Genomic DNA, 14,960 nt, shown 5'->3' on the forward strand with positions numbered 1-14,960 from the left:
TTTTTTTTTTTCTGAGACAGAGTCTTGCTCTGTCACCCAGGCTGCAGTGCAGTGGTATGATCTCGGCTTACCACAATCTCCACCTCCCGGGTTCAGGTGATTCTCTTGCCTCAGCCTCCTGAATAGCTGAGGTTACAGGTGGTCACCACCACGCCTGGCTAATTTTTGTATTTTTAGTAGAGGCAGGGTTTCACCATGTTGGCTGGGCTGGTCTTGAACTCCTGACCTCAAATGATCCACCCACCTCGGCCTCCCAAAGTGCTGGGATTACAAGCGTGAGCCACCATGCCTGGCCGGGGCATTCTTGTTTCCCCCCCATTACCTGCCTACCTTCTCTTTCATGCTATTATAGAAGTCACTTCTTCCCGGGAGCCCTCCTGATTTCACTCAGGTGCCCTCACCTGCTTGTCACTGCTCCTTTCACACAGCATTTACTTTCTTCCCTGCCTCACCTGCTAGGGTGAGGACTGCCCTGCTTTTCTCACAACTGTATCTTCAATGCTAAGCCTACTACTGGCACACAGTAGGTACACAGTATTTTTTTCCCTAGAGTTAAGAGACACAATTTTTAATATGAATTTTACCACTGAAGGAACAACCATTAGAACCTTTCTAGCACATAAAATTATGCTTGCCTTATAGTAGACACTCAAACAATTTGTTTGGAATGAATGAATAAGCATCTTATTCCAGACTCTAGAAGTCAGAGAGAAAGGAATGAGGGGAAGAGGATGAGGTCTATTTAATTCAATTTTAATTTTAACTTTTTTTGTTAGAGACAGAGTCTTATTCTGTTGCCCAGGCTGAAGTGCAGTGGTGTGATCTTGGCTCACTGCAGCATGGAACTCCAGGGCTCAAGTAATCACCTAAGCCTCCCAAGTAGCTGGGACTACAGGTGCCACCAAGCCTGGCTAGTTTTTTTAATTGTTTGTGAAGATGGGGTCTCACTATGTTGCCTAGGCTGGTCTTGAACTCCTGGCCCTAAGTAATTCTCCTACCTCAGCCTCCCAAAATGTTGAGATTACAGGTGTGAGCCACTGTGCCCAGACGAGGATGAGCTTTATTGAGGAGTGAGGCAATGGGCAAGAAATGCATAAAATCTGCCTCCAGCAGCCACAAAACATTAATATTCCAAGACCCCCATTACAGGAGAGAAACACTGAGGCCCAGAGAGAGGCGAGAACAGGTGAGCCCAGCCCAAAGTCATATGTGAAGGAGGTGGAATTCTTTCTTAGATTGGCCTGACCCCAAGTCCACGAGGGGCAGCTATTCAAGCTGTGTAAGTCTCTGACTCCACTGGAGAAGGAGGTTCTGGGACAGCCTCTGGGGACACTGTTTTTTTTTTTTTTTGAGACAGGGTCTTACTTTGTCACCCAGGCTGGAGTGCAGTGGCATGATCACGGCTCACTGCAGCCTCAATTTCCCAGGCTCAAGATATCCTCCCATCTCAGCCTCCCAAGTAGCTGGTACCACAGGCGTGTGCCACCACACCCAGCTAATTTTTATTTTTTTGAAGAGATAGGACGCCCCTATGTTGTTGGGATTGGTGTCAAACTCCTGGTCTCAAGCAGTCCTCCTGCCTCAGCCTCCCAAAGTGTTTGGGTTATAGTCATGAGCCACGGCACCTAGCTTAAGGACACTCTTGCTGCATCTAAGGAACAGCCTCAAAAGCCAGTCACTAATAATTTGAAAATAATTTCTCTTCCTCTTGCAAGGTTCCTCTGCAGAGCCAGACAACCGTGAGTGCTGCTTCCCCAGCCTGCTGGGTTTCAGCACTCTCTCCTTCCCCAACCACCCTCCCGTCTGCCACCTGGGTCTGCTGGGAACTCTGTATTCTGCTTTCTCCAGACACCACCATCTGTCTTTGTCCACTTCTCACCCCCATCTCACATGGGGCAGTGGAAAGAGCATGACTGAGAAGCCACAGAAGCCTGAATTTCAGCCCTGTTACTCGCTGGCTTTCTGGGTGACCTCCCTGCATCTCTGCTGCCTTCTCAGACAGTGCGGTTAATGACCTCCCAGGCAGGGTTCTTTGTGAGAATTACCTAAGACAGAAATGTTTAGAGCAATCACTTTTGCATCTGGCCCAGAGTAACTGCTTCCCTGCAAGTGTCACCCTCATGGGGAGCTAGCGGGGAACATTCTGGATGGAGAATCTAATGGTTACCGCCTGTGAATATGAGAAACCCAGCCGCACAGCCAAGTAAGTCTGTTCATTAAAAACATTTTTTTTTCATTCAAGAAATCATTTTCTGAACATCTACTGTGTATCAGGCTCTGTGTTAGACTGTGGAGACAGAGGGTAGTCAGCCCCAGCCCCAGTGGAGAGGACCTTCTGGTTTAGTTGAGGGAGACAAACAGGAAAATAAACAACTGTAGTCCTGTAAATGAGTGTTACAGTGCCCCCCTCTCCCTGGCCACACTGGCCATTTGGTCCTTTGAAAATGAGATGCTTGCCACAGGGCCTTTGCACATTCTGTTCATTTGGGATGCATCACTCCAACTTATCTTTTAGTTCTGAGCTTTAGTATCAGAACTTTGGGGAAGACTTTTCTGACCTTCCTCTTTATATCAAATTCCAGTTACAGACTATCATAGCACCATTCACCTCTCCTTACATCACTTATTGAAGTTAGAGTACGCAATTATTTATTATTTGTGTATGCCTTCATTTCATATTTGTTTCCTTAGACTGAATTTCCCAAAGATAGGGACTCTCTCTCTCTCTCTCTGTGTGTGTGTGTGTGTGTGAGTGTGCTGCTGTTGTCGATCTCACTGTGGGAATGCCTGTTGTCTGCACAGTCCCTGGCACATAGTAGATGCTTAGTTACTACTGGTTGAAAGAATAAAACAGGAGCAATTTCTTTCCCAATCTCCCAAATTTTGCCAAATTAGAGGACCACGCATTATAAACACTCACAACTGGATATCTAAGAAGATCCGTTTCTCTTCTCCCACGTGGATCTTCCAGATACAGTCTTCACCTTCCACGTAGGGCTCCGGCCAGTTTGGGGACAATACCACCCCAGCCACAGCAGAGAGCTCACCACCGCACATGGCTGTAAAAGACACACAGGCAGGAAGGCGGACTTTATTTGTAAAGAAGTCAATGTGGCATAGCGGCTAACCATGTGGGCTATGAAGTCAGACAGCCGTGAATCTCTGCGTATTGTGGACAGGTGCCTTTACCTCAGGCAGCCAGCATGTGTGTGTGTGTGTGTGTGTGTGTGTGTGTGTGTGTGTGTGTAATGATTAAATGAGAGCTGGCCAGCTGCCTGCCCTGCAGCTGGCAGTTGGTAAAAGTTGGGCTAAGGGGCGCTATTGCTATTTCAAGACCAAGGATGGAGCTCAGAATGGTCAGAATGACTCCTCAACAGCCTCTGCTCTTTTGCAGGGTGAGTAGTGGCTAAGAGACTGCCCACTCAAGTTAGGTGGTCCTGGGGTTCCAATCTTGTCTCTGCCACTAACAGTCTGTAAAAGGAGGTATGTAATTTCTCAGAGCCTCAGCTCCCTTTCTCTATAAAACGGGGGCAATACCACTGCCACCCTCATTGGGTTATTTTGAGGCTTAAGCTCATGAATGTCAAACATGCTGCACAGTGCCTGGCACGTGGTAGCTGCTCGATAATTTAGATAATGTTGCTATGACAGGTCCCGGCCCTGAACTAGAAGCAGAGATGTGGCTGCGGCAGGTGCCCTTTAAATTCCACTCTGTGTTTACCGCTTTGGAAAATTCTCAACATGGCAGAGGCCAAAGCACCAATAAATTCCACTCTGTTAAACCAGCACATCTAATATAGGGATCAATTCCTCACCATGGCAAGGCTGTGATTTCACGCCAACTGCCATTGAGGCTGTGGCTGCCAGGAGTGAGGGCACCCTTCATTACTCCACGTGCTACCAGGAGACCCAGGCTCAGGGTGGCTCAGCGGCCTTGAATATGGGGAAACAGGCTGGGTGCGATGCTCACGCCTGTAATTCCAGCACTTTGGGAGGCCAAGGCAGGTGGATCACCTGAGGTCAAGAGTTCAAGACCAGCCTGGCTAATATGGTGAAACCCTGTCTCTACTAAAAATACAGAATTAGCCAGGCGTTGTGGCCCATGCCTGTAACCCCAGCTACTCAGGAGGCTGAGACAGGAGAATTGCTTGAACCCGGTAGGCAGAGGCTGCAGTGAGCCAAGCGAGTCTCCATCTCAACAACGCCAAAAAGAATATAGGGAAACTGGCAGGAGAGTCCACTGGAGCCTGTGTAGATGAGGGTTCTCTACAGCCAACACTGTCCAGTGGGGCTCAGAGCACAGTACTCTGAGAGCAGAGAGACCTGAGTTCCATTCCTGTCCCTGCCAATTCCCCTCAGTGTGTTCTTAAGCAGGTCACTTCATAGCATTAGTTTGCTCACCTGCAAATGGTGCTGATAGAATCTACTTTATAAGGCTATGGTGAGGTTGAAATCAGATAATGCACATACACCCTTAGCAAAGCACTGGTAGCATAATTATTACACACCAACTAAGAACTATTATTATTCTTATTAATGAGATTGAGGGCTGCCCTGGGTTGTTGCATGGGTTGTGCACTGCACAAGCATGCATAGCAGAGGGAGTATTTACGAGCTGAAATCCATGCAGTATTCAGCTCACCAAGCTGTGCACTATGGGACCTATGCCCGGAGGAAGGCGCACCTTTTAAAATTTACCCATTTTGTAATTTTCTCAAGACCTGCAGCAACCCTGAACCAAAGGACAGTGAACCCTGGAAAGGGTTCTAATCCTAAAATTGGTATGAAAACCGGGGACAGGCCTCTAAGCTGGGGCCTTGGTCTTCTCATCCGAAGGGTGGAGGTCCCTGGGGTGCCGTGGGAAGAGTGTCGTGGGTCCGCTCACCTCTGCAGAGGGGCTCCGTGTCATTCCAGTATGGGTCCCGCACATTGATGCATTCGATGATGGCCGGGCCCTGCTCCAGGGAGTGGCCGGGGTCGCAGGTGAACTCCACTATAGTCCCAATGTTATAGGTCGGGTCGGATGTTGTGAAGTTCCCATTCTGGATGTAGGGCTCGTAGCAGTGGCCTTTCTCAAACGCTGAGGAAGGGAAACAAAGAGAGGCAGCAGTTCAGATGAGGCAGGGACTACCCCATGGTGCTGTATTTCAAAAGGTGGGTCTCCTGTGCTGTTTAGAAAAGCCCCAAAGAAAACAAGACCAAATCACATGTCCTGGTTCCAGACGATGTACCGAGAACCCTGGGGCCACCCAGTTGACTCCTTGGGGCTTCATTTAAAAAAATCTAAAATAGGAATAAGAATCTCTGTCTTCTCCACCCTGTGGAGTTGTTGTGTTTTAACACCTTTCCACATCCTATTCCACAGAAGGCTCTTCAGAGCCCTGATTTTTTTTGCCACCAGAAACTGTAGGGTTGTCTATGATAAAAGCCAACTTTTCTTGGCAAAGCCAGAACAGGAAGTCCCCCAACATACATGAAATGCCCAGCGAATCCCTTCTTCAAGAGTCAGGGTCTCGGCAGGAGGGGCTCTTGCTAAATTCTTCTTGGAAGAAGAAGTGGCTGAATTATAAGAGGTCTACTAGGTGGAGTGGAGCAGAGCTTGAGGGTTCCCCAGTACAGGATGGACAGAGATCTTAACTCCATCCTTGTTCGCTGGTGGTCTTGGGCAGGTCACCCAAGTTTCTTAAACCTCAGTTTCCTCACCGAAAATCAGATAGAATAACAGTTCTAATGTTTCAGTGTGATGAGGATCAAACATGATGCAGAAGCTGAAATCCAAGCAGACAATGCACAGAAGGCACTGAGCACGTAGTAAGTGCACAGCTAATGGTAGGCATTATTATTAACGAAACCAAGAGCCTGTCTTTGGAAACCAAAGGATCCATATGGCCACGGGATTTCCCACATCCTTCGCAGCTGAGATTTCTATCTCTCCATGCTTTCCCTGCTCCCAGGCTACCCCCAACCCCACAAGAGAAGGGGAATCCCCCAGGGACCCTCACCCTCAAATCGGATGTTGAAGGTGGAGGCCACTCGGGCCTGGTCGGACGTGAACTCGATACGGATGGTGTCACCCTCGCTCAGCAGGCCCTCAAAAGGGACACTCTCTGTTTGAAGGGAGTCGTAGAGAAGAGCTGACTTGTTGGTCTGCCCGCTGTGAACTGTCATCCTGGTAGTGGGAGCAGAGAGACAGAGGGACACTGACAGATTTTCCTGGGTCACTGACATGGCAGAGGAAGGGGTGTGCTATGACTGCCGCCTCTGGAGCCTCATTCCCCGATCCCAAACCTAACTCTGCCTCTTTTTTTTTCCTTTTTGATGGAGTTTCACTCTTGCTGCCCAGCCTGGAGTTCAATGGTGCGATCTTGGCTCACTGCAACCTCTGCCTCCCACATTCAAGTGATTATCCTGTCTCAGCCTCCCGAGTAGCTGGGATTACAGATGTGCCCCACCACACGCAGCAAATTTTTGTATTTTTAATAGAGACAGGGTTTCACCATGTTGGCCAGGCTGGTCTCGAACTCCTGACCTCAGGTGATCCACCTGCTTTAGCCTCCCAAAGTGCTGGGATTACAGGCGTGAGCCACTATGCCCAGTCCTGACTTTGTCTCTTATGTGCTCAGACAAGTGTCATCTTATCAAACCCATTTCCTCTTCTGTACGATGGGACTAAATGCGTGTCCTGGCTTCCTTATGATTTATTCCGAGGTTGTAGGGAGAGTAATGTATATGATGCAATAAACCAAACGATGAGCTAATGAATTGATGTTGACTATTATTATTAATTGAGAAGTTGGAATTAATGGACTAATCTCATTGCCGAAAGGGTGGCTTATGTAGTCAGGCAGACCTGGGTGTGAGTCCTGACTCTGTCACTTCTGACCCATGTCACTTTGCACAAGAACACTTCACCTCTCTGAGTCTCTGTTTTCTCATCTGTAAAATGGGTACAATTGCACCCATATCAGAGTATGGGGCGCGGTGGCTCATGTCTATAATCCCAGCACTTTGGGAGGCCAAGGTGGGTGGATTATGTGAGGTCAAGAGTTAGATACCAGCCTGGCCAACATCATGACACTCCATCTCTACTAAAAATACAAAAATTAGACAGGTATGGTGGCGTGTGCCTGTAGTCCCTGGTACTCTGGAGGCTGAGGCAGGAGAATCACTTGAACCTGGAAGCCAGAGATTGCAGTGAGCTGAGATCAAGCCACTGCACTCCAGCTTGGGTGACAGAGCAAGACTCAGTCTAAAAAAAAAAAAAAAATTAACAGGGCACAGTAGGTAAGTTTTCTTTATTAAGCATTTGACCCCCGCTAGGCTCTGTCTCTGATCCCCATTTTCTAAGAGCACTGTGTGGAAAGTCAGGAGTCATAATTCCCATTTCCCAATTCCCCATCTGGATTAACATTAAGTCTTAAAACATCTTTCAGCCTCAGTGTCCTCAACTGTGAAAGGAGGGACCAGACCATACTGTCGTTCTGACCTATCTTACAGGTGGGCTTTGAGAATATTTCAAAATAAAAAGTGCCCTGAAAAATAAAATGTGTTAAACCAAATGTTGGGTATTTATTTTTATTGTTATTAAAGCTATTTGAACTTGACTCCTTGCCAGCCTTGGTTTTTTAAAGAAATTATGCAAAAGTGGTAAAGAAAACAGTATACAAATTAGATAAGTTTCTTTTATGGAGTCATAAACACACATTTTTAAGCCTTTGAGGTTTTTACTGACTGATAAAAATAGTTTATTTTATGTTGCCCAGATGAATTTCTAATGTCACTAAGATGTATAAATGTTGGAGCCACAGTTGGTTTCTTTCGCTATGTGTCCAGTATGGCTGAGGCAAGGATGGGGGCTGCGGTGGAGTCCAGGGGGCATCCCAGGAGTGGGAAGGGGCAGCTACATAGTCTTCTGATTCCTGATGACTCTGTTGTATCTTCGGGACTGTGTGTTGGGACACCTCTTTCAAAGAACAGGAGCTTTTGGCAAAGAGGGTTGCTCTGGAGGAAAGCTTCAAGATCTCAAAATCTCTATAGTCTATTACTCTTTTAAAACCAGCAATTTTCTAACCATATTTTCTAGAATGTCTGCAATAGTAATGTATTTTCTCTCAAATTCTTATGTAGTCTATGGTCAAATGGATTTGCAAAATACTGAATTAAATAAAAATTAAATTTTTTTTCCTGCAGGACTTAACAGTACCTTTGTTAGCTACTACATATTAGGACCTTTCAAGGCAAAGATAGGGTGGGCACAGTGTCTTCCAGACATGTTTGACCATAGAACTCACTTTTTATGGGGCATGTTATGAGACGAGTTTAGAAAGAGTTCATTTGGAGGAAAATCATCTTAAAATCTTTATTCATGTCCCTCCTCTACTAAAAAGCCTTCCATGGCTCTCTATTGCCTGTAAAAGTAGCCTGGCATTCAAAGTCCTTCAGGATATAACCCCAGTCTACATTCCCAGCTCTCTTTCCTCCTATTCCGATGAGAACTTCTGCTGCAGCTCCCCAATAAATTTACTAATTCTTTCCTCTACATCTTCATGCTCATCCCCCAATTCTCCATGCCTGGAATACTCCTCCTTCTGTATTTTTTGGATCCATTATCCAGTCTCCTTCCATTTTGACTTTAGGTCAAAGTCTTATTTCTTTTGTAGAGTCTTATCTAGCTCTGAGTTCTTGCAACTGACATATTGTGGTATTTTAGCCATTTCCCCTCAATAAAGTACATGGGACAGACATAAATGATTTCTCTTTTCTTCTTGGCCCAGAGAGTAGTGTCTTCATTGTTTTTGTTTGTGTGTTGACCTTAAACCTTGATGAACTCTACAAACTTCTCTTCCTACTGATACACTTGAAAGCTGGTTTTTTTCCTGGTAAGTGTCAGCTCATACAGATCTTTGCAGGACCCCAGAGAAACTACTAGTGACCAGTGCCAGTGGGGGGCCCACTTGTCAGGATTTAAACAACTTGCAGAAAATATTCATTTTGATGCTGTCTTTTGTCTCTGCTAATTCTTGTTGTCTAGTATAAACTTAAGCTTGGCTCATCTCAAGCACCCCTCAGAAGAGGCAGATCTGAGGTCTAAGATTTGGAAATGGTCCTTCACCAAGGGTTCCCATGCCTGGATTTTCAGAGTCTCCAGAAGAAAGGATAGGGAATCTGATTTTTAAAGAGTTCCCCAGGTTATTATTCTGGTGCTGCTGAAAAGCCATGTTTGGGAGCCCCTGCTTGATACCTTACACTTTAAAGCAGCAATTTATTGATATAGAGTTGTTCTGGATAAAGCTGAACTGCCTAGACGGAAGTGGACTCAAGAGGCATGGGAAAATTATTCAGTTGTCTTTTTGTTTTTTTAAAAAAAGTCTTTCCAACCTAAAGACCTGATAGTCTAGGTTTGACCCATCAAAGAAGCCAAAACACTAGAATTCTTAGATCAAAAATTCTAAGGTGGGGGCATTCTGGAAGTGCAATAAACACTGCCAGTGCCCTACCCTCTCCTAATCCTCAGCAGTCAACTGCTCCCACATTTTCTGCTGGCCTCCGACCACAAATGTCTGAGAATCAGTCAACTCAACCAGCTCAAAGGGTGGCAGCTGATGTTGGGCATAGTTAGTGCTCCTCATCGCATCTGTCATCCAGTGATGAATGGGAGCTGGTGCATAAATACCCCAGCTCCCTCACTCTTCCAACAGGTCCACTCTGAGGTATGCTCAACACAGTTGCCCAGAGGTCTCCAGTGGACAGAATCCCAATTTTCCCAGCAGTCACCTGATTATTAGTGCAACTAGTATTCACAATCTCACTTTCCCATGCACCTCCTAGTGCTTAGTAGGATCAGCTCCCCAGTAAACTACTTCCTCTCACATTCTTATCACCATGTCTGATTCCAAGGAAACCCAATTCAAGACAGCAAGTCAAAGCAGCTAAAGTCCTAGTTTTCTAGACTATCTTAGAATAAGATCGCGGAATAATCCAGAATATTCTAGAACAAGACCCCATAATATTCTAGAATAAGACCTCAGAATATCCCAGAATAAGATCCCAGAATATTTCAGAATATTCTGGAATAAGACCCCAGAATTTCTAGAATAAGATCCCCAAATATTCTAGAATAAGATCCCAGAATACTAAAGTTGTATAATGCTGGATTCTATGCATATTATTAAGATTCTACAGACACAGTCTTGCTTAGATACTGCCTGGTAACTTCTCCCTAGTTCTTTCATGTGCATACGTCTAGTTTTTCCCTCTCAATTTCCTATCATGCCAGAAACTAATATTTTCTACTTCTTTCCTGTTCTCCATGGAGCCTAATATATGGCTGGGTACTGAGCAGATGATCAATACGTACTCCCTTTTTGTTCAACTGCAGAAAGGGGTGTGCAAGAGAAAGACTAGGGCAGTTCCCTTTTTGCCTCTTCCCCTAGCCTGCTGTGTGAGCTGGGACAGGTCCCTTTCTTTCTGCATGCCCTGGTTTCCTTATCTGTAAAAGGAAGAGATTGAAGCTGATGGTGTCTAAGATATTTGCCATCCACCCCAGCTCTTCTTTTCTTGAATTCCGTGAGTCAAAACTTCAGCGATTTCAAGACTCTAAGTCCCCAAGCCATGTTCTAATATTCTAGGAGGAAATGGAGTTGGGTGTGGACCTTCAGAGCTTTACCTGTCCTTGTCATGCAGCGACAGCCTCTCAAAGTGCAGATGCAGCTTCTGGCCCTCTGGAGCTTCAATCGTCCAGACGCAGAATTGGCTCCCATTGGTGTTTCCAGGGTAACTTGGGGAGAGGACGCGGCCGATGGTGGCATTGTGCACTGTCCCTCCACAAGGAGCTGGATCCAGAAAGGGGTGGGTGGGCAATGTGAGAGAGCAGAGAGGGAGAGAGAGAGGAGAGAGACAGAGAGAGAAAAAGAGAGAGAGAGACAGAGAGAGAGAGAGAAGAAAGTGAGTGTTTCATTCTCCCCTGATCCCCACCCCTGCCCCTTGCCTAGGGTGAAACATCAGAGACCTGGAGCGGGAGGAAACAGGGCAGGGAGAGAAAGCTTGGAAGGGAATTGTCCTCCCAGGAGGAAATCCTCCTGTTTGACAGGAGATTTCACTCTACAATTGGAACCATCAACATGTGTATTTCATGGTAAGGAATGACTGCTATTTAATGACAGTTCTATGGTGTTGGCTGTGCCTTGACTTTTAATCACAAAATGGCAATCAAGAAGGATATAAACAGGCAGTTCACAAAAGAAGAAATATATTTCTAGTACTAAGTAAGCACGAAAAAATTCAGCCTCACTAATAAAAAATGAAATGCAAATCTAAACTGTATTCTGCTTTCATCCACCTAATTGGCCAAGATAAAAAGCAGTCATAAAATCTGGAGATGGTAAGGGTGATGGGAAAGGCTCACTCTCATCATAACTGGTTAGAATGCAAACTGTTATGACCTTTCAGGAGGGTGATTTAGTGAAAAGCCTAGAAAACATGCTCAAACACTTTGACCTGGTAAACATGGTTCTGGATAATTATAATAAGAAGATTTAGAGATTTGCACCAAGAGTTAGGAATGAGGATATCTTGTTTCTAAGAATGAAAAACAACACACACACACACACACACACACACAAAATCAAGATGAATGTCCACTCACAGATGTTTAGTGAAATACATCATGTGCCACATAACAGTATTTCAATTTACAACAAAGAGCATATATGACAGTGGTCCCATAAGATTTTAATATTATATTTTTATTGTATCTTTTCTATGTTTAGATAAACAAATACCATTGTGTTACAAAGTATTTAGCACAGTAACATGCTGTACAGGTTAGTAGCTGAGAAGCAATAGGCTGTACCATATAGCCTAGGTGTGTAGTAAGCTATACCATCAAGGTTCGTGTACATACACTCTATGATGTTGACGAAATGATGACGGCACCTAGAGATGCATTTCCTAGAACATATCCCCATCGTTAAGTAATGCATAACTGTAAATACACTCCAGCCACTCAGAAATTAAATACCATGTTCTCAAAGAATACTTCAGCATATAGGAAGATGCTGTTTTTTAAGTGAAAAAAAACGGTTAGAAAATAGTGTGCCATACCTATTTTAATGAGCTATTTGCAAGGATCTATTGAGACCATGAATATAAAAGTGATTTGTTCTTATTTCTTACACTTTACTATTTTTGAAAAATTTCTTATCAGAATCATCTATTACTTTTATCATAAAAATCTAATGAAAAATATTAAAAAGTGATTTGTACACTGGAAAGGACACTTTCCAGTTCACAAGCAAGAAGGTGTTCTTATTTTTACTCTAATTCTTAGGAAATATTTGGTTCTGAGGAAATTGTTTTCTCATGTACTATTTGGGAGAGCAATTTTGAATTTTCTTTTCTTTTCTTTTCTTTTTTTTTTCTTTTTGAGACTTTTCTTTTCTTTTTTTTTGAAACAAAGTCCTGCTCTGTCGCCCAGGCTAGAGTGCAGTGGCACGATATCAGCTCACAGCAACCTCCGCCTCCTGGGTTCAAGCGATTCTCCTGCCTCAGCCTCCTGAGTAGCTGGGATTACAGGTGCCCACCACCACGCCCGGCTAATTTTTGTATTTTCAGTAGAGATGGGGTTTCACCATCTTGGCCAGGCTGGTCTCAAACCCTTGACCTCGTAATCCACCTGCCTTGGCCTCCCAAAATGCCAGTATTACAGGCGTAAGCCACTGCACTCAGCCAGTTTTGAATTTTCTAAGGAGAGCTGGTGGGTAGCAGACACCTCTCACCGAGTGTTGCAGGCAGTCCAGGAGGAAGGGATGTGAAGTATAGCCCAGGGTTATGATTGGGTCCTACACCACGACCAGGGTTTCATTGGGAGCCATTTCTATCTTTTAGGAGGATCAAAGGAGCTTGGAAAATATTTCCTTCCCAAGCACAGAACCCTTGGTTCCCCCTTCATTTTCAGAGAAATAGGAGAGGAAGCAAAAGTTGGACAGGTTATTTGGAGCCATCTCACAGATGGCTAAGGTGTTTGTAGGTTCCACAAAAGCTGGGACACTTTTTGTTTGCTTGCTTTCATCATACTACCAGCAACCAGAAGAGCTCCTGGTATGTAGAATGTGGTCAGTAAATATTTATTGAGTAACAACCATTAATTTTGCAAAATAGGAAAAAAGAAGTTCAAGGTGTTATGCCACTTCCTCAAGGACATACACATAATAAGTGGAGAAGTTCAGATTCAAGCTCAGGCTGCCTCACTCCAGTATCTCTTACTGAAGTCGCTACTCCGCTGTCTGTCTTATTTATGACAACCTGTTAATCCAGAAAGGTACATGGAATATAGTGGATGCTTTATAAAATGTTTGTTGAATGAAAGAATGAATATTTTTTCTTTTTTGTATCTCTAGTATCAGCTCAAAGCTTGATACATAGCAGGTACCCATTAAATGTTTGTTGAATGACAGTATGACTGAACGGGGCTTGCGGTAGCAGAGAAGGGTGGATAACTCTTCTCTCTGCTCCAGACTGTGTTGTGACCTACAGCAAAGACATTGCCAAGAAGCTCCACACTTCTTTCAGGACCACAGACAGAAAACTAGGTTCATTTCTCTCTCCAGGCTGCCTTTCTGTCCTAGAGGAGAGGTTGTCCTGTGAAATAAGCCAGCCTAGGTTCAAACCTTGCCAGTTAGCTGCTGTGGATCTAAGACAAGTCACGTGAGTTTACCCACTGTAAAATGGTGATAAGTCCACCCTCCTTATAGGATGGTAGTGAGAAATCAATGAAATGATGGGTACAGGGCGCTTAGTGCCATTCCTGGCACAGAGTGGGCACTCAAAGCATAGCCAGCTCTATTGCCCTGTGGTTCAGGAGCTGAGCGATGGAGGACACTGTCCCTGGTGGGGGGCTCTGGCCATCTGTCCTCCCAAGCCGTTGATCGTTTGCAGCTTCTCTGCTTCCCTTCTTTGCCTAATTAAGCCGACTGATGGCTCTGTTTGGCTGCAATTTGCCAGCCGTGGCTCCCCATCCATCTTTCTTAGCACAAATTGAAGCTTAATTCCTCCCTGATTTCACACATAGATAAAAATTAATGTGAGAGAGGCGTGGAGACCAACTGCCCTATGGTTTCGATTTTTTATCTTTGTTTAAAAAAAAGAAAGAAAAATTCTGGAGGGCCTTGGGGGAACAATACTGTAACAATTAAATCTCGGAATTCATCATTAACTCTCATTTGCTTTTTGAGCTCCACTTGGCTATGAATAACTGGAGGGTGGGAATTATGTTTTATTATTTCCAATATTCTCTTCACACACGGCTCCTAGCCTGGCACATAGTAGGTGGCAGGGCAACCTATGCTGTCTCAACCACCATCAGGACTTTTGAGAATTCTGAAAGGCTTTTGTTCTCTTGAGAGCTGAAGATGACCAAGGCTGTGCCCACTGGTGCAGGGATAGTGTGGTACAGACCAGTGCTTCTCCAGGTGTAATGTGCACATGAGTCACCCAAGGGACATGTTAAAGTGAACATTTTGATTCATTTGGTTTTGCATGGAGCTCAGGATTATGCATTTCTAATAATTTTGCTAGTCTGAGGAGCACATTTTGAGTAAGGAAGTTGTAAGGGGAAGAGCTCAGGAGAGAAGGGTTCTGAACTAAGTTCTGCCACTTCAAGTGTGTTACTTCATCTCTCTAAGCCTCATTCTCTTTGCCTATGAAAGTGGTAATCTTATCTCCCTGAGTTCAAATGAAATAGTAGATATTGCCCATCTTGATTTCCATGGATCCACTCTGACCACCCTCAATCATTTTTGCCAAATAGAAGTCAGAATGATCACCCTTATGCTTACATTTTTCCAGATATCTCCTGCCTAGTCCACCTGTCTTCTCAAGACATTGAGCAGTACAGTTTCTGACCACTGCCCCAGCCTCCTGTCCTGATATTTTCTCTGCACTTTAGCCAGATTGATCTTATG

The 14,960-nt window shown here is 44.8% G+C and overlaps 1 protein-coding gene across 1 annotated transcript in view; it reads right to left on the bottom strand.

Annotated features, from left to right (window-relative positions):
- The window catches only part of SEZ6L (seizure related 6 homolog (mouse)-like), a 117,267-nt gene that overhangs the window by 74,154 nt on the left and 28,153 nt on the right, over window positions 1-14,960 (bottom strand). The window contains exons 6-9 of the mRNA XM_011934853.1: window positions 10,667-10,832; window positions 6,003-6,169; window positions 4,886-5,080; window positions 2,921-3,059 (exon numbers count right to left, since the gene is read on the bottom strand). Of these exons, the coding sequence (XP_011790243.1) occupies window positions 2,921-3,059; window positions 4,886-5,080; window positions 6,003-6,169; window positions 10,667-10,832 (667 nt within the window). The remainder of the gene's footprint in view (window positions 1-2,920; window positions 3,060-4,885; window positions 5,081-6,002; window positions 6,170-10,666; window positions 10,833-14,960) is intronic.

The sequence above is a fragment of the Colobus angolensis genome, unplaced genomic scaffold (genome assembly GCF_000951035.1).
Source record: "Colobus angolensis palliatus isolate OR3802 unplaced genomic scaffold, Cang.pa_1.0 Scaffold139, whole genome shotgun sequence".
NCBI classification, from domain to species: Eukaryota; Metazoa; Chordata; class Mammalia; order Primates; family Cercopithecidae; genus Colobus; species Colobus angolensis.